The sequence below is a fragment of the Nyctereutes procyonoides genome, unplaced genomic scaffold, assembly GCF_905146905.1.
Source record: "Nyctereutes procyonoides isolate TBG_1078 unplaced genomic scaffold, NYPRO_anot_genome, whole genome shotgun sequence".
In the NCBI taxonomy this organism is placed as follows: domain Eukaryota; kingdom Metazoa; phylum Chordata; class Mammalia; order Carnivora; family Canidae; genus Nyctereutes; species Nyctereutes procyonoides.
Genome location: NW_026575046.1, coordinates 14,798,022 through 14,816,990, shown reverse-complemented (window position 1 = coordinate 14,816,990; position 18,969 = coordinate 14,798,022). Strand labels below are relative to the sequence as shown.

General features: G+C 43.8%; 1 protein-coding gene across 1 annotated transcript in view; it reads right to left on the bottom strand.

The window, feature by feature from the left end:
• Positions 1-18,648, bottom strand: part of TTC23L (tetratricopeptide repeat domain 23 like) — a 53,133-nt gene extending 34,485 nt beyond the window's left edge. The window contains exons 1-4 of the mRNA XM_055325888.1: positions 18,494-18,648; positions 17,570-17,644; positions 13,206-13,389; positions 9,478-9,601 (exon numbers count right to left, since the gene is read on the bottom strand). Of these exons, the coding sequence (XP_055181863.1) occupies positions 9,478-9,601; positions 13,206-13,389; positions 17,570-17,637 (376 nt within the window). The 5' untranslated portion in view covers positions 17,638-17,644; positions 18,494-18,648. The remainder of the gene's footprint in view (positions 1-9,477; positions 9,602-13,205; positions 13,390-17,569; positions 17,645-18,493) is intronic.
• Between the last annotated feature and the right edge of the window lie 321 nt (positions 18,649-18,969).

Sequence of the window (18,969 nt, the reverse complement as noted above, 5' to 3'; positions counted from 1 at the left end):
GGTAAACAACCTGAGGCCATAAAGACAAAATAAGCAATAAACGTGTGTGTGTACACACTGGTGGTGGGATGTGGTGGCAGTATATAGGAGTGTCGAGGCAGTAAGGAGGCCAGCCCTTCTTCAGGGGAGGTTTAAATGTAGACACATAAGGTGCGAATTGGATAAGTAAAATGAGGTCTTGGGGGGGCGCGTGGGTGGCTCAGTAGATTAACCGTCTGCCTTCAGCTCAGGTCGTGATCTCGGGGTCCTGGGATGGAGCCCCACGTGAGGCTCCTTGCTCAGCAGTCTGCTTCTCCCTCTGCCCCTCCCCCCTACATGCTCACTCTCTCTATGAATAAAATATTTTAAAACAACATGAAATAAAATAAAATGGAATCTTGGATGCCAAGGTGAGGAGGGAGGATTGGATCTGTTAGGTACTGGGGAGTCTTTATAGGTTTTGAGGAAGGGAATAGAAACAGTAAAGTCTGCCAAGGACACTAGACCAAGAAAATAAAACAGGAAACTGAGAAAGTCTTTTTATCAAATAGGCTGTTTCCTACAACCAGGTGGGCCCTTGGGAGTGTGGGAATAACTATAATAATAATAATATAATAAATAATAATAAATAATAATAATAATGTGTGGGAACTCAATCTAGATGCTTCCTTTGGTCTGTTGGAAGGAGAACAGTGAAACTGGCTGAGCCACCTAAAACCACCCCAGAATCTGGGGTCCTGAATGGAGGACAGACGAGAAAGTTGTTCTGAGGCTTTGCCTGTCTGCCCTGCCACTCATCCCCCAAATGCCCAGTGCTGATTGTGAAACCCCCAGAGGAATATTCTTCCTCTAAGCTCAACAGCTAATTAATTATGTGGTTTTTCATCTCCACTTTATCATGCCCCGCATTGCGGTCCTTCTGGTGAAAAAGCTGAGCTGGTGACCATTGGGCCTGAGCAAACGGAGCTAGGATCTCAACTGAAAATGGTTCGTTAAACTTTAAAATCAGCCCTAAAGGAAAAAAGTCATTTCCTTATGGTTCCCAGAATCCACTCTGGTCTCCAAAGTGGGCTGCATATAGCCCTACAGTATGCAAGATGCCATAATGGCATAGGGCAAAAAAAGACAATTGCTCTATTTTTAAAATTTTTGTTTTTATTTTGTGAGTATTTATATTACATAATATGTTAATACCATTATACGTAATTTATAATAAATACACATATATGGAGTTTGCTCACATTTTTTGAAGTGATAAGGGTGCTAATTCTCAAGTGTTTAGAGATCACTGCTCTAGATAATGTTTTCCAACCTTTTCAAGTATGAGTTCTTTTTTTTTTTTTAAGATTTTATTTATTTATTCATGAAAGACAGAGAGACGGGTAGTGACATAGACAGAGGGAGAAGCAGGCTCCTCACAGGGAGCCCTCCCAGGACCTCAGGATCATACCCTGAACCGTAGGCAGATATTCAACAGCTGAGCCACCCAGGCGTTGCCGGGAGAGCTCTTTTTATGTTTTAAAAAACCCTTCACTTTGTGATATTTTTATGGCATTTCCTGACAAAAATTCATGATGTCAGAAAGTACGATTATGAATCAGGATCAGTAATCACTTGAAATAGATGTGCTTTTGTGAATCTCAAGCACACTCTTTCCTGTTAAAATAATACCTCAGATGTGTACAGATAGGAGTCTCAAGTCAACTCCCCCTGGAGGCAGCTCACAGACCTGTGATCTGGTTCCGTAACTCCAAGTCCCACTTGCCCAGTTCCAGTGGCCATTCTGAGAAACCCAGTCATTTTCCTTTACTTGCTCTTCTCCCAAGCCACAGACACTATGCTTCCCCTTGCATCGACAGGGCAGCAATCATAGACGTAAAAATCAGGCCCTCTCCTGGAGCCTGAGATTGAGAAATTACAGGGAGCTACTGATGAGCTGGAATATGGGCCCTGGCATTGTCCACCAAACATATCGAATCATTTTGCTTTTGTCAGGGATGTGATTCCACCACTTTCATCTGTTACTCTGACTCAGGCCAGAGAGGATCAGCTCAGAGACACCCGGGCTCTGGAGTTGCTGCTGTCACCTTGATCATTAACTATACTTAAGTTCGTGTGGACGGTGATTAAGAGCAGGGCCTGGAGCCAGGCTTCCCAGACACCGATCTTGCCTCGGCCACTCCCTACCAACCCTGTGGCCTTGAACAAGTTACTTCCTCTATCTGTGCCACCGTTTACTCACCTGTAAAATGGTAATGAAAATACGTTCCACCCTGTAGGAATCTGTTGTAAGGATTAAGTTAGTTAATTCATGAAAAAGAGCACCTGGCACACAGGGTAGAAGCGAGTTTGAATAAATGTTAGCCATCATCGTCACTACTGCTCCTACTACCACCAGAGTCTGTTCTCTTAAGCAGTTTATTATATTTGCCCTTTCTTTGGACATTTGTCATAGAGCTGCTTACAGAACCTCTGTAAAAGGCTGCGTTCTCAAATGCAACCTCATTGCAGGCGGGCATTAGGTTTCCTGCACGTCAGATCACCTGGTTTTTCTCATTCTCTGTTATCCCTGTACCAGTTTTTTTTTTTTCTTTTAACCAACTAGACAGAGAAGGTAGGGTTCATGACTTACGCTTCTTTTTTTCTGTATTTTGCAACACTTAGAGACCAGGATACGTAGAAAGTTCCCAGTAATAACAGGCTGATTAATTTATGCTTCATTGGGATGCCTGGGTGGCTCAGCGGTTGAGCATCTGCCTTCGGCTCAGGGTGTGATCCCGGGGTCCCGGGGCGGAGTCCCACATTGGGATCCTTGCATGGAGCCCGCTTCTCCCTCTGCCTATGTCTCTGCCTCTTTCTGTGTTTCTTGGGAATAAATAAAATCCTTTAAAAATTTACTGTTTCATTAACAGCAAGCAAAATATCAGGAAACTGCTTGTCCATGTCACTATATTCTCCTTCTTGAACTCTGGGACACCAGTTCACCACTAGGTGACAAAGTACCCTGTAGTTCTGGGCCTGCCCTTGCTCAGCCGTGGAATCGCTGGGTTCGTTGGGCCCACCACCAGGTCCGCTGGCTCTAGTCCCATCTGCAGTCCCTTCCTCTAGTTTGACAACCAGCAACCCTTTCACCTGCTTTGCAAAGGCTTCCTGTTCTCTCCTGTTATTGACTCCTGAACCCCATTCCATCAATTGCTCTATTTCTTAAAACCTCCAGACGTTCTCTCTAAAGGGCTCCTTCCTCACTGCCAAAACTGTCTCCTTCTCTTCTAAAATCATCCTCACAGGACTTTTCTGCCTTCTCTAGCTAGCCTGCTTTCCCTCATTCCTTTCAATATGTAGTAGGTACCACATGGTAGTCTGGCCTGCGGGCGCCTTCCCCTCTTTCCTTCGTGCCTGGGATCTGGCTTCTGCTCAAACCACTCTGCAGAAACCCTTCTCCCAAAGACCTCCTCCTAAATAAATCCAGTCATGGTTTCTCAGTCAGACGCTCTTAGCTGCTTGGCTTCTCCTCTTGGCCCCTATGACACTGCACCAACTCAGTTCTCCTTTATAAACCTTCTCTTGTTGCTTCTTTGTTAACTCTTTCCAAAGACCCTTTGTTTCCTTCTCCAAGGGTCTTTCAGTTTCTTCCTTTTCTTTCTTTTTCTTTTTCTTTCTTTCTTTCTCTCTCTCTCTTTTCTTTCTTTTTCTTTCTTTCTTCTTTCTTTCCTTCCTTCTTCTTTCTTTCCTTCCTTCTTCCTTCCTTTCTTTCTTTCTTTCTTTCTTTCTTTCTTTCTTTCTTTCTTTCTTTCTTTCTTTCTTTCTTTCTTTCTTTCTTTCTTTCTTTCTTTCTTTCTTTCTTTCTTTCTTTTCTTTCTGCCTGCCTGCCTGCCTGCCTGCCTTAGAAGTTTTAACAATCCCTAGCACTTCCTTCCACCTTGGCCTCCATGCTTATAATTTTCCATTTCCCCTCTCGAGTTCTGCTCTTAAATTTTCCTCCAAGCTTACAATTCTCCACCTGCCCTCCCAAGTTCTAGTCCAGAATTTCCTGCACCAAGTCAAAATGTGCTAGTGGATTTCTCTACTGCAATTCAAAATCACTGGCACCTGGATCTGCCATTCCTCTCCCCTTTCCTGACTGATGTCTTTCTGTAAGTGGAGTCTGCAGGGGCCTGACCTTCATGATCATCGTTGGACCTCATTTCTCCTCAATCCCAAATTAGACATCAGGTCCTGCCAATTCTTCCTTCACAGTATTTCTTTCTTTTTTTTTTAAGGTTATTGGTGAATAGGTAATATAGTTCCATGGTTCGAAAGTTAAAATTAGGGGCACCTGGGTCGCTCAGTGGTTGAGCATCTGCCTTTGGCTCAGGGTGTGATCCCAGGGTTCAGAGATCGAGTCTTACATCAGGCTCCACAGGGATAGCCTGTTTCTCCCTCTGCCTGTGTCTCTGCCTCTCTGTGTCTTTCATGAATAAATAAATAAAATCTTTTAAAAAAATGTTTAAATTATATGACAGTTGAGGGGTCTCACTCCCACTCTTGTCCTCTTTCAATGCAAGCCCCCACTAGGTAACCTATTTCTGCCTCTGTCTTGTGTATCCTTCAGTGTTTCTTTATGTAAATAGAAGCACAGATTCTCTCTCCCCTTTGTTCTCACACAAAATGAGGCATCTTAAACACCATACTGTATTGTACATTCTCTTTTGGGTGAAGATGCATCCAGGAGCTTTTTCCCTGGTAGTAGAAGGCGCTTCCTCATGCCCTTTTAAAAGCTGCATATAATCTGCTGTGGGTATTCATCCTCTGAGGGCCTGATGGGGACACTGGGTGTAAATAATGCTGCAAAGAATGATCTTATCCATGTAATCTTATAAATGTGTACTTTAGAAAACGTCCCAGAAAGGTAAAAGATGAATGTATCTGTCCTTCAGAGACTCCTAAATCCTTACCTTCTCACTCATTCCACTTGTCACCAGCACAGTGTTACATCTAGATTACTGGATAGCTTCCCTTCCGGTTATCATTGCTAGCTTAGCCTTTCCAAAAGCACACTTTGATGTATTCATCTACCTGCTGGAAAACCTCCAGTCATTCTCCTTGCCTACCACATAAATCACAAACTCCTTAGCCTGTATATAAAACACACCATGGCCTGCCAACGTACCCTCCTTTCCGGATTCATCCTAAAAGTCCTGCCCATGTCTAGACAGCCTGCCCCCTGCTTTCCAGATACATGTTATGATCTTATTCCTTCCAGGTCTTGTTCTTCACCAGAAACGCCCGCCCCTTCTGTCTACCCAAACTCTGCTCATTCTTTAAGGGCCTTCTCGAATGGCATACCCCCCTGAGTCTATTACTCACCATCTCAGCCAGAAATGATTCCACCCAACTTCCCCTGAAGCCCTGTATTTTTTTTTTAAGCCCTGTATTTAAATCAATTACATGGCATTCACCTTATGGTGCCTTCTGTCACAACTACGTCTGCGTGCAGCTCACCTTTCACACGAGGTTGTGACTTCTTTGAAGGCAAAGACTGCCTCCTGGACCTTGTATTTCCCAAAGTTCTCTTTATGATATTTCAAATATATAAGTCCTGCAGTAAATACTCACTGGAAGACTGTTTATTGAGAGAAATCCGCCTTTTGGCTTGACCTCCACCCCCTGGTGCTGGAAAAGGCTCATAGGGAAATGAGGCAAGGAGGTTTGATGGCTATAAAACACACACACATGCAGCGAGGCATGAACACGCACAGATGCATACATTCCGCCTACACAGAAGGCTGGCTCATGAATTCTGCCCATTTTGAAGCAATTGAGGATTAATAACATCAGAACTAAGTGGAGCTTGGCAAGCACTTCATCCCTCTTGATGGTCTGTGATTTTTCAAAGCTTTGGTTGTTTTATTCCATGGACCACAGACTTTAAAGAAGTTACAGTGAAGGGACTGGGAAAGTCCTATAACTGAAATAAGAGGTTGTTTTCAAGAAAAGGTCATCAGCATAGTCTATTCTGGAAAAACTCTAGGTTAGGTTTCAGAAAGTCTGGTTTCCAGACTGGACACTGTTCTATTGTGTAGCACCTTACCTAATCAGGATGTTGTTTTTCCCATCTAGAAAAAACAAACACATCTTCCTATAAAAGGAAAACTTGTTTTCCCCTCCACCATGCCACCCCAAATGTGGTTCTCCATTCACGCGACAGGAAGAACTGAGAATCAGAGAAAAAAGGATGGTATTCTCACCATCTTCTGTGTTATTACCGTTCACCTATCTTGACTCAACTTGGAATCTAATTGGAAAAGTAAAACCCAGAGTCCATGTGTGACTGTTCATGGAACAAGCTGATTTCAGAAGATGAGGACCAACTTCTTCCCACAGACCCACCTGATAATCTCTCCCAACACCAGGAGGCAGCCTCGGACCCGGCCCAGGTTCAGGCAGATGTCCCCCTAAATACTGGTGGTGCCCTCCGCTCCAGTTCAAGCTGCCATCACTGCAAGGCTCAAGTTCAGCAAAAATCTCGTAGATAGCCTCGCTGAATGTGGGTCTACTAATCACAGGCCCTTGCCAAACCCAGGGCCTGTGATTAGCCAACTGCCAAATCCATGGGTCTCTTTGGCCTTCACATCCTCCTATCTCTGTGGGTCCTGAAACTGCTGGAATCACACTGCACTTCTTTCTGAAACCCTTTCTCTCCCCTTGGCTTCCCTGACCTGGCCCCTCCTGATCCTTTGCTGGCTCTGCTTCCACAGCCTTCCTGATGCTCTCCTCCCATCTTCTCTCCTCTGCCCTCTTTCCCTCTCTTTATGCTTTTTCTGATTAAGCTCACCCACTCTTAGGGCCTCATCCTGCCCCTGTGTGTTAATCCCTCCCTAACTGACATCCTTCCCGAGTGCTGGCTCTACTCTTCAGTTGTCTACTCAACATTTCATCATGATGTTCCATGGCTACCTGACACCGGGTACGATCCAGCCTGTTTGAAACCAAACTCAGGAGCTTCTCCTCCCTTTCCCCATCAGCCGGGTCTTCCTCTTTAGCTCCCTATTTCAGCGACCCTGAAAACCAGGTCATGCACTATTCAACTCAGCTCTTCCCTCAGCTCCCCATCCCATATGTAACTGCCCACTAATGTCACCACTTCTGCATGTCGTTTCTTCTACATTCCAACTGCCATGGCCACTACCTACAGCGACTCTTGTCTGGGCTGCATCATGGCCTAACTGCTCTGCACCCTACTTTTTCTATTGGTCCAACTTACCCCCCAGAGTCTTTCATTTCACAACATAAGCTTGATTATGTCACCACCTCACTCAAAATCTTTTAATAAATCCCTAAATTCCCTGATACCTGGGCCCAAATTAACCTTCCAGTCCCATTACCAGGCAAGACCCGTCTGTCCCCAGGTATCTTCTGTTCTACACTAACCTCTTGGGTCCAGAGAGAAACCACAGTGTTCTGTGTAAGGAGTTTCAAAGAGAATAAAACCCCCTCTCACCTCCCACTCCTCAGATCAACACATATGGAGGGCCAACTCTGTGTTCTCTACTGCTCCCCTTGAAATCTACATGGTAAACCTGTTTTCCTTCGAAGACAAGACAAATGTCACCTTCTCTCTGCAGCCTTCCCCAACCAGTGGCAGAACCCCTGATCTGCTTCATTTGTGTCCCCAGAACTGTGTTCCTGTCTCCCGAGGGCAGGGACCAGCAGTACGCATTCATGTGTCGCTAGGGCCTAGCACACTGCCACCAGACTTCTCACAGGAGCTCTCAAGCCTTAAAATGGCACAAAGCTAAATTTGATTCTTATCGTGAGGGCAGCAAGTTTAGGAGGAGATGAGCCTGAATGAAAGAGAGAAATTGCAAATGAAGAATCATGTGGGTCCACCAGAAGATTTCCTTTTGCTGAAGGCTTTCCTGATGTCCCTTAAATCTCACAGACAAGTGGTTGCTTGTTCTGCCAGAAGTGAGGACCCCCTCCTCTCCTTAGCCCTCGCAGCCTTCTCTCAGAACACAAAAGATGTGTTCTTAAGGCCGGCAAGAGCCTCACTGTGACCTCACTGTGGCCTCATTGTGACCCACTGCTTATGCCCAATGTCAACCACTCACGGGCTTGCCGCATTCACAGCCAAATGGATCTGAAGTTTCATTGAAAACATGAGCTCAAGGGGGCCCAAAAAGCCCTAAGAAGGAACACGTGTTCTGAGCTTAACGGAATTATTTATGGAGGCTAATAATAAATTGAATTCTATTTTAACCTTTTCAAAAGCTCTGATTTCTGATAGCTAGGCTCCTTATGGTCCAGGTATTTTGGTTCCCTTCCCCTGTAGCCCTCAAACTAACTTCTCAAGCCCTTAAACCACTTACTTGTTACCTAAGCCAGGCCCCACCTGAAGACTCAGGTCCACGGGGAACTTGGCTCAGTTCTACGAAGCAATAACATCTGCTGATCCAGACTGTATACCGGAGACTGTATTAGGTTCTAGGAAGACCTAGTCCCTGCTCTCAGGGAGCCTCTGTTTCAGAGACAGAGGTATTTGAACAAAGCACATGTGAGTTTGTACAGAGACCCCTGGTAGAAGTCCAGGCAGTCCGTGCAGGACACAGCTGGTGACGGGGCACAAAGTCCTGGGCTGACCATGTCCTTGGTTCCAGGGACATGTGTCTCAATCAGTCTGAACAAATATTTACTGAACCTCTACTGCACAGTTCCTGCCCTCATGGATCTTACATTTTGAGTTTCAGTTTTTTTTTCTGATTTTATTTTATTTCAGAGAGAGAGAGAGAGAGAGAGCAGGGTTGGGGTTAGGGGTGGGGATGGAGGGGCAGAGGGGGAAGCAGACTCCCCACCAAGTAGGGAGCCCGATGCGAGACTCGACCCCAGGACCCTGGGATCAGACCTGAGCCAAAGGCAGACACTTCACCAGTGAGCCACCGAAGTGCCCCAGGATTTCAGTTTTAGCAAATGCATCTCTATCTTGTTCTTCTGTACAGAGTACGTTCCAGAAGCAGCATTTCTCTAGAATGAGGGCTCTGTCGTTTCCTCAGCTAGACCTTCTAGGAACTTGAATTCCGCCCACAGAATTCAGGTCCTATTACTGGGACTCACCCTGATGCTGAATGTACATCGCTGCCTGTCCTTCCCCTGTGGACCTGTAGCTGGAACTTGTGATATTGTCCTTTGCCCACTGTGCCTTAGTGCCCTCATCTGTAAACTATGGATAACAATAGTATCTCTCTCCAAGGGATATTATGGGGACTAAATGAGACAAGCTTAGCACATGCTAAGTACTCAATGAATCAACTATCATCATTATCTTGATTTCTAAGATGCCTGCCACACTGCCTGTCTCATCCGTGGAGTTTCCCACCTCTTGGTGAGGTGGGTGAGGTGTGAGTTGGGGGCAGGAAGGGACCGCCCTCAGGCATCCCCACCCCCACCACTGCCATGCTTGTGGGTTGGCTTAGATTGGCTCGCATGGGCTGGCCCACCCAGACCCAGTCGGGGACCAGGTACCTCTCAGTGTCAGGTAGCCATAGGCTAGGCTGGCCAAAGCCTGCGCACACTTCCAGTGTTCTTCCCCAAAAATAATCCGAGAAAGGATGACACAACGAATCAGCTCCTTATTTGCTTGGGTATTCTGCAGAGAGCAAAGAAGCATTATACTTTTTGGAAAGGAGGAAAGCTCCATCCAGCCCATACTCTTCTCACGGGAATGTAGGACTGAATTCTCCCGCTGTCTTTTTCTCTTTTCTTCCCTTCCCTTCCTGTCCCACTACCAACCCAGCAAGATTTGTTGGCTGTCCTTTCTTCGTAAGTCCTTGAACTAAGCTCTTCTCACTTCTGCCCTGAGTACCTGGTTCAAGCCACCCTCATCTTTCACCTGGCTGAACACAACAGCCACTCCTAACTGCTTCCACTCTTGCCTCCCTTCCCCCAGTCTACTCTCAACATCATAACCAGAGTGACTTCTTTTAACCTTGTATCGTGAAAAACTTTAGCAATATACAAAAATAGCACTGAGAAGGGCTCACTTCGTTTCATGAGGTATCTGCTCATGGTCAATCTTGTTTCCTATCTATCCTCCTCATCCACCCAACCTATTATTTTGAAGAAAATCAGGTATTAAATCATTTCATATTTCATAAGTATCTCCTAAAGATCTGGAATTAGATAATCAGAAAAACACTCTCACCAAAACATTAACAATAATTCTGTAATGTTAAATATCTAGTCTCATAAATCTAATAATTACCTCATAAATCTAATATTTTTAAAGATTTTATTTATTTATTTGACAGAGAGAGAGAGCACAAGCAAGGAGGAGCAGGAGAGGCAGACTCCCCATTGAGCAGGGAGACTGATTCAGGGCTTGGGGATCATGACCTGAGCTAAAGGAAGCTGCTTAACCAACTGGGCCACCCAGGTGCCCCATAAATCTAATTTTTTCTTTACAGTCTTCCTGTCCATACACTGAGATCAGTCTTCTGAGTCTCTTTTCACTTATAGGTTCTGTTCCCATGTCTATCTAGTTCCTTTTATTGCAAATTATTTGTGAAGAAATTGGGTCTTTTGGATTCCAGTGTTTCCCAAACATGTACATTTTGTTTATTGCATTCTTATGGTGTCATTCAACATGTCCCTCCAATCTCTGTACTGCTTTTACATTGGGAGCTGGATTTAGAAATTGGGCTAACTTTAGTTCTGTTCTGGTTTTTTTTTTTTTTAGCCTGCTTCATGGGTTTGCATATGTTCTTCCACCAGAAGATACCTAATGTCTGACTGTCTCTTTTTCTGATTATTGACACTACTACATGGATTCGTTCATAAAAGTTTATAAAATGCTGATAGCCTCTTTCTATCATTGTTCCTTCGTGTGTTAGCTGGCATAATTCTATAACGAAAACTCTCCCCTCATCTACTTTTTGGTTACCCAGTAGTACAGTTTGTAACAGGAGGACAAGATACACGACTTATTTTCTTTCTATTTGCTAGCTTTCAAAATAATGAGTGCAGTCACTTGCATCCTCCAGTGGTGACCAAATAGCCTGTTTTTATTATTATTATAAACATGGGTTTTAAAACAGACCAGATATTCCTGAACAGTGCAAACTAATTTGACTCGGCCTTTGCACCTATTTCCCATCTTGGGACGCTCGAACACGTCATTCACTCTCTCGTTTCATCATTTTGTTCACTTCAGAGAGGTCTTTCTTGGCATCTTATCGAAAATAGTCTTGTACCCCATCACTTACTATCCCATTCCCTATTTTATTTTTTTCTTCCTGGCACTTACCTCTCTCTGATACTGCACTGTTATATTTTGTTTGTCTATTATGTCTCCCCATATAGAAGTTCCCTGAGAACAGAAGTTCATTCCTCATGTTCACTACTGTTTTCCTAGTGCACAGAGGATGTACTCATTCCATACCTGCTGAATGAATCATCTCTCTATTGGCTAGGATAAGGACGGGGTGGAGAAGAGCTCCCTGCTGCCCTAGGGCTCATAGGCAGAGTTCTCTAAGAGATCACAGAATTGTGTCTTCAAGTTATAGATTTCATTGACTTGACAAGACATATCAATTGGCTGCACAAATTGATAAAAATCAAGCACTGACTTTCTAGTAAGGTGAAACTAGCACTTCAAAGCCTCAAAAGCTTGGAGTTTGGGCTCTGGTTCTAATGTTTATGGACTGCAGTGCTTTGGGTAAGATCACCCTGAGTTCTGGCTTCCTTTTCTCTTTGGAAACCCATACCATCCACCTCAGGGAGTGATTGGTAGGAAAATGAGTCATCATCAAAGGGGTCCAAATGTGTTAAGTGCTATCTAAGTGTGACCCTACAGGGTCGTAAACAGATACAGCGTTGGAAGACTGCTCCCCTGTCTCCTTCCTAACCTGCCACTTCACCTGCTCCCAGCTCATAGGCACACATGCAGTGTTACAGGGCATTCCCTCAATGCTTTGCAAATGCCCATTCTGTCAGAAGTGCTGAGTGTTCTCCATGGGCTAACCACCAAATTTACTAAGTTTCACTTGAAGAAGAAACATACTACCATGAAAAATCCCTGGAATGGGAGTACAAAGGCTTAAGTTCTGTCCTGGCTCTAGACATCCTGTATTTACCCATCCTCAAGCTTCCTGCTCTGGTGAAACTGAGAAAACCAATATGGACTCTAGAAGTCTCCTGCTATTTCCAATCCTCCTGCCCTTCAGGTCTGTGAGCACTAGGCTAGGCTAGATTTAACTCCTAAGTCTAAATCTTTGTCATTATCCAAACTGGCCAAGAGGTTGTCATGCCTTAAAAACTCACACTTGTACTCTATGACAGATGGTACTTGTCTGTTTCTAAAAGCAAAGGTTCTAGCCTGGGTCTGTTAAATGCTAATGGGTACAGGCCGAGATGCCTGTCCTGTTTTGCAAGTCCTCTGGATAATTTACAGAGGTAAATTTGTAGATATATTCAACTAGGCGTATCAGCTTCTATCACCTGCCTGTGAGGTATCTCTCGGCCTTTCCTAAAGCCATCTACAGACCTTTTCTCCACACGTGATTTTAAGCCCATGTTTCCCGTGGCTAGGGGTGGCCAGGAAGTCAGTGGATGAATTCCTTAGTTGATAAATCATGCTCCAGGAGCATGCCAGTGCCTGCATTCTAATAACGGAGGTCACTATCATCTTGTCTCGGGTTCCTGGATTTTGCACATTCTATTAATAACACTTGCTCTGACTAGTTATCAAGTCTTTGCCTCACTCTGAAAAATGCACACCTAGACTCTGACCTCTGCTGCTACCTCCCGTTTCTGGTGCTTTAGTCTGCTCATGAGTCCACTGAACTGGCATCTGAGCCACGACCTCAGCCTGGCTACCTTTGTTCTCAGTCTCCTGCCTCTTATCCTGGCCTCTTGTTACCCATGAGATATCATTCTGAAACCTTTCAGGAGAAATAAAAAAGCAGGTTTTTAATTAAAGGTAATCAAACATCAACACAAAGAATGAAATGTTCACTTTCCATTTAAAGCTAGGAGTGCAAATACTCCATGGAAGAATGCACAGTGACCCAGGTTTGGAACCTCAAGGCAAGGTTGCTACCTGACCATGCTCTGCTTTGTTTTCTTCCACTTGTAAAAAAAATAGAACAACTTCCTCTGCCTCGAGTGCTTCAGTATCCCATGAAGGCAGAGCTTCTGTAATCACGGACATATTTTTACAGGGAAACTAAAACCTAGTGAGCTTTTTGTTTTACCATTTTTTTCTTAATAAGCTGAGTTATCTTCTTCTGGGAATGGGCCAATTTCTCTTTAGGAAGAGCCATGTAGCCTACGGCCTTTTCCTCCTTGGCTTTGATGTCTTCTTCACTCTCTCCAGACCCACTAGAGTAATACAACTCATCCCTTTTCTGGTATGCTGGGATCTTGGCTTGCTGTGACCTGTAAATACCAGAGAGGGGCATGGATTCAGATGTGACCTATGCATATCTCAAACCAACTAAAATTGAAGGACAGAGTGCTTCCAATGGGGGGTAGGAATATGCACTTTAATATAAACTTGAAGGAATAAAGTCTGGGGGATAAGCTCATGTCACCCTTGAAGCCCAGAATCAAGACAGCAATGTGGTGATTCAAATGAAAGAGATTTGGTAAACTACCCACCTGTATCAGAGTCCTAGCTCTGCTACTTACTAACCATATGATCCTAAGCAAGTTATTAATTTGCTTCTCTGTAAAATGAGGTCAATCAGATGAGTTGACTAGATTAAATCAGATAATACTTATCAATCTTAGCATGGTGATTACCTGCTATTTAGTAAGTACTATTTTAATATAAGTTATTATTATTTTATTAGCTCCATGACTTGGTTTCTTCAACAACAAAATGAAGGTGTTGAATTGGAAGATTTCAAAGATCTTTTATATTCTAAAATTCTGATTCAAACCAGGAAAGATATAATGAAATAATGGGAAGGGAATAACAGTTTGAATCTAGACTTCACTGTTCTCTTTCATGTTTCTGTTTTAAAAATGTTTTTAAAGATTTAGTTATTAAAAAAAAAGATTATTTAGTTATTTATTTATTCATGAGAGCAACAGAGAGAGAGGCAGAGAAGCAGGCAGAGGGAGAAGCAGGCTTCCTGCAGGGAGTCCTAAGTGGGATTCGAGCCCAGAACCCCAGGATCATGCCCTGAGCCAAAGGCAGATGCTCAACCACTGAACCACCCAGGCATCCCCTTCATTCATATTTCTTAAAGGTAGTGGCCAACTAACTAAAGAGGATGAGGCCCCACCAAGGAGAAGGGAGGGAACCCTACACAGTCAAGAGCAGATGCAGAAGCAAAATGACCTTCTCAGTTGTATTACAAATAAATGTGTTGAAAAGAGCTGAATGGGTTGAAAATCTGCCCTCTCTCTCCTCACTTCTCTCCTTCCCACCCTCCCTTTCTCCCTCCTGCCTGCCTCCTCTCTCACATGCAAAATGTAATCTGTCATCAATGCTGAACATAATTATGAATGAGTAATTGGAAATGGTAAAGATAAAAGTCAAAGGAGTTAATCTTACACAAAAAAGAAAAACCACATCTTAACATCACTAGAAAAATCAAAGTGATCCAGAAAAAAACAGAATTCTGAAATCTTAATAGCAACAACAGAATGTTTAATTATAAACAAGTCCCCCAAAGGAGTCACCTTTGCATATACAATAGCTTTTAAAAGTTCAATGACTACATAGTTTTAAGAATAAAATTTATCTTTTTTCCACTGATTAGATAAGTAATGTTTACTGTAAAGAGAGAGAGAGAAAGAAAAGAAAAGGAAAAGAAAAGAAGAGAAGAAGAAAAGAAAGAAAGAAAGAAAGAAAGATAGATAGATGTCAAGTATAATCTTTTACACTAGGTTTGAAAAACACCATGTTAATATCCATCCAGATTTCCTGTTCTAAATAATCCACCCAGGGGCACACAGAATGAACCAGGCCACATGGACAGGAGAGCAACATTTCTTCTGGCCCAGGCCCTGGCAAAATCACTTTCTGCCCACAAACAAAAGTGAGCTTTTGTTTCCACATTGCCAACCCAGTGGAAAAGCCAGAGAACATGGCTGATGCAAGGTGATCAGAAGGTAGGTGCTAAGCTTGCCTCCTCTCTGCCTGGGTGAATTCCATGCTCCTCCTTCAAGACCCAATTAAGATGTCACCTCTGCTGGAGTCTTGCACTAGAGTAGCAAGTAGAGACAGCCTTTAAACGGCTTGCAAAAATTTCCTCCAAACTTCTACTGTGGTGTGAAACACACTATAGTCTCATTTTCAAAATCTGTCTGTTTTGTTTCCGAGTTGTCTTTGCCTTCTAGCAAATATACACCAGGCACAGGGCTGAATCTCATTTGTTTCTGAAACCCTGATACTTGGCTTACAGTAAAGACAAATAACGGCTTGTTAAATGATGCACAAATGAATGAAACAAGAAAACATGGCCTTTAGTATACCTGAAAAATACTGAAGATGGAGGGAATCTGTGGCAGAAGATCGTAAGTCAAGAAACGAACAGAAAATTTAGTCCCTCAATAGAAGATTTTGCTTAGGCTGCACATTGCACAGACCTGGAGCTTAAGTTCAATCTATCGAGATTGCCAAAGAGATTGCCAATTATGGATCTTAAAAATTAGAAGTCCTAAATATTTTAAGTGCAGCCTTCCATAAAATTAAGCTGACACCAAAGGTAGCAAGCTTCAACAGAAAGCACCTTAAAGGAAGGAGAAATGGGGATCCCTGGGTGGCGCAGCGGTTTGGCGCCTGCCTTTGGCCCGGGGCGCGATCCTGGAGACCCGGGATCAAGTCCCACATCGGGCTCCCGGTGCATGGAGCCTGCTTCTCCCTCTGCCTGTGTCTCTGCCTCTCTCTCTCTCTCTCTCTCTGTGACTATCATAAATAAATAAAAATTAAAAAAAACTAAAAAAAAAAGGAAGGAGAAATGTTGAGATTTTGACAAATGACTTGAGAATGCAAAGCCCTAACCTAGCTTTGCATCTAAACATCTTCAATAAGAAAGAGGAATGGAGAATAATGACCAGTCAGATATCTTGAAAGATAAAATAACAGAATAAAAAGAATACGCAGGTTGAATGAAAGGTCTGTCTTGCCAGGTTTATGACTTATTCTATATGTTGCCATCATAGATATGAATTCAGACTAGTAATAATAAATATGAATTATCTGATTACTTCCAGGATACTTTACTGTAAACTCTACATCTTAACTTCAATTTTTATACTTATATAGTCCTTAACCTCAGGATATTTTATGAAGTGGTACAAAATTAGTAAGATGTTAGTAAACACTCGTCACATAGTGGCTATTAAGCACATGAAACGTGGCTAATCTGAATTGAGATGTGCTGTAAGTATAAAATACACACTGAATTTCAAAGACTTAGTATGAAGAAAAAATATAAAATATTTCATGAGTTATTTTATAAAATACTCCTACATAAAGATACAGTATTAAAATTCAGTTTACCTATTTCCTTTTTATATTTTAACATGACTACTGAAAAACTTTAAATTACACATGTGGCTGGCATTTGTGACTTGTGTTATATTTCTATTTGGCAGCACTGGTATAAAGCAACGGTTCTCAACCAAGGGTGACATTGCCCCAAGGGGATATTTGACAATGTCTGGAGACACTGTGGTTTGTCATTACTGGGACAGTGCTACTGGCATCTCCTGGGTAGAGACCAGGAATGCTTCTAAACAACCCACAATGCATAGGTCAGGCTTCCACAACAAAGAGTTATCCAACCTAAAATGTCAATAGTGCCAAAGTTGGGAACCCCTAGTATAGAAAAATGGTTAGAGAACTGACTCTGCAATCCAGCTGCCAAATCTGAATCACAGCTGTATAATTTGGGGCCAATTACCTAACCTTTTTTGGACTCACACTCCTTAGCTATAAAATTATAATAGTTTAATAGTATACCCAGTACAGAGACCTTGGGGCAATGAGATGACTTAATACATGTAAATAAGTACTTAGAACAGTGCCTAGCACATAATATTTGCTCAGTAAGTATGAGCTATTATGATGTAAAAGTTTTAATTTACTTATCGTCTATTTCATAAGACAATTTTAATTTGCTCACTGTTATATTTAATTCTCTTTGACTATATCAATCTTGTGATAACTAGCCTATCTATAAAAAATAAAATTTCCCTTCAGTTAGGAAAAACCAATTATTTTCCTTCTTACATAGGTTGCACAAGTACAAGTGGATCATATAGCAGAACTGTTATTAAAACACACCACAGGGACACCTGTGTGGCTCAACGGTTGAGTGTCTGCCTTCAGCTCAGGGCATGATCCTGGAGTCCCAGGATCGAGTCCCACGTCGGGCTCCCTGCACAGAGCCTGCTTCTCCCTCTGCCTGTGTCTCTACCTCTCTTTCTGTGTCTTTCATGAATAAATAAATAAAATCTTAAAAAAAAAACACATCACAGAAGTTCAATCTTCTCTTCTATATAATATGCACGCAAAGCTCAGCACCCCAGGTTTGCCTTAAGTGGGAGGTCCCAGTGTTCCAGGCCAGTGAGTGTGATGTCAAGGTTCTGTGGTACTTACAGGTGGAAGCAGAAGTCCCAATCCGTGTCATTGCTGACAGTTGGAATACAGATGGGGCTAGCCTGCATCTTCTTCCTACCAAGAATCACAAGTCAGGTTAGCTTTGGGGGTAAAAAAAAAAAAAAAAAAAAAAAAGAAAAAGAAAAAGAAAAAGACTTAGAAGTGTACTCTATTTTCCCTGTTGGATGCTATACTGAAACTGCCCAGATACATAACCCACCTGAAATCCACAAATCCAATATGCACACTAATGTATAGAGATACCTGTAAAGCAGAAACTAATGGCATTTGCCAAATTAAACCTCTGAATTAAATCTTTCCCCTAATTCCCACTCCATAGTACCTCCAAAATCCCTGATTTTTTTTTTTTACCTCCCTAAAGCCAGTATATTTACAGCTCCTGAATCATCAAAACTAGGTTCTCTTACTCAAGTCAGATACTGTTTTTGCCAGATGGAGCCAAGCAAAGCAACCAGTTTTAAGCGTTAAATGAGTATGGCCAATGCACTGGTTAACTCTCCTTGCCCCTAGGGCTAGCCCGCTAATAGGAAGGCCCCAGTCAAGGAACACACACGCGTCCGCTTGGGTATTGTCCTTAGTTGATGGGGGAAACGGCTGAAACCTCATGACAAAAATCTGATTTATAATTATCTGTGAAATTCAATTCTCATGGCTCTCCCTGTTGCCTAGATCAAATGGGAATCGAGGGCAGCCCCGGTGGCTCAGCGGTTAGCGCCGCCCGCAGCCCAGGGCGTGACCCTGGAGACCCGGGATCGGGATCGAGTCCCGCGTCGGGCTCCCGCAGGAGCCTGCTTCTCCCTCCGCCTGTGTCTCTGCTTCTCTGTGTCTCTCATTAATAAATAAAATCTTAAAAAAAAAAAAAGAAAAAATCAAATCGGAATCGAAAGCCGCTCCTCATCTCACCCTGCAGAATGTCACTCATTCCCCCCTGAGGAGCCTGAACATCCACAGTCCAAACACCAGAAAGAGCTTAATTTCGCTTTCTAATCTCTGCTTCCAACACCATAGCCCCGAGGGCGGGGGGAGGAGCTTTGAGTTCTCAGACTCCGAAACTGCGCTCCAGGAGGTTCCACAAGGCCCCACCGGAGCCTCGGAGGCCGCCTCCCCGCGGGTGCGGGGGCTGCCGCCGCCACGGCGGCCTGGGCCCACCTGGAGGCGGCGGCGGGGGCGGGGCCGCGCACCTGGGGGGGGCGGGGAAGCCACGCCCGGAACGAGCCTGGCCGCTCCCTCAGCCCGCGAGCTCCGCTCCCTCCGACCGCGTCGGCGTCGGCGCACCCGCCTCAGGGCGCCTCACGGATGCCCGGCGGAAGCGAGGCCCTCGGCTCGGTCGGCCGGCGCGGCGCGCGCGAAGCCCGGGTTCCGGCGCGGGGACGCCGGGG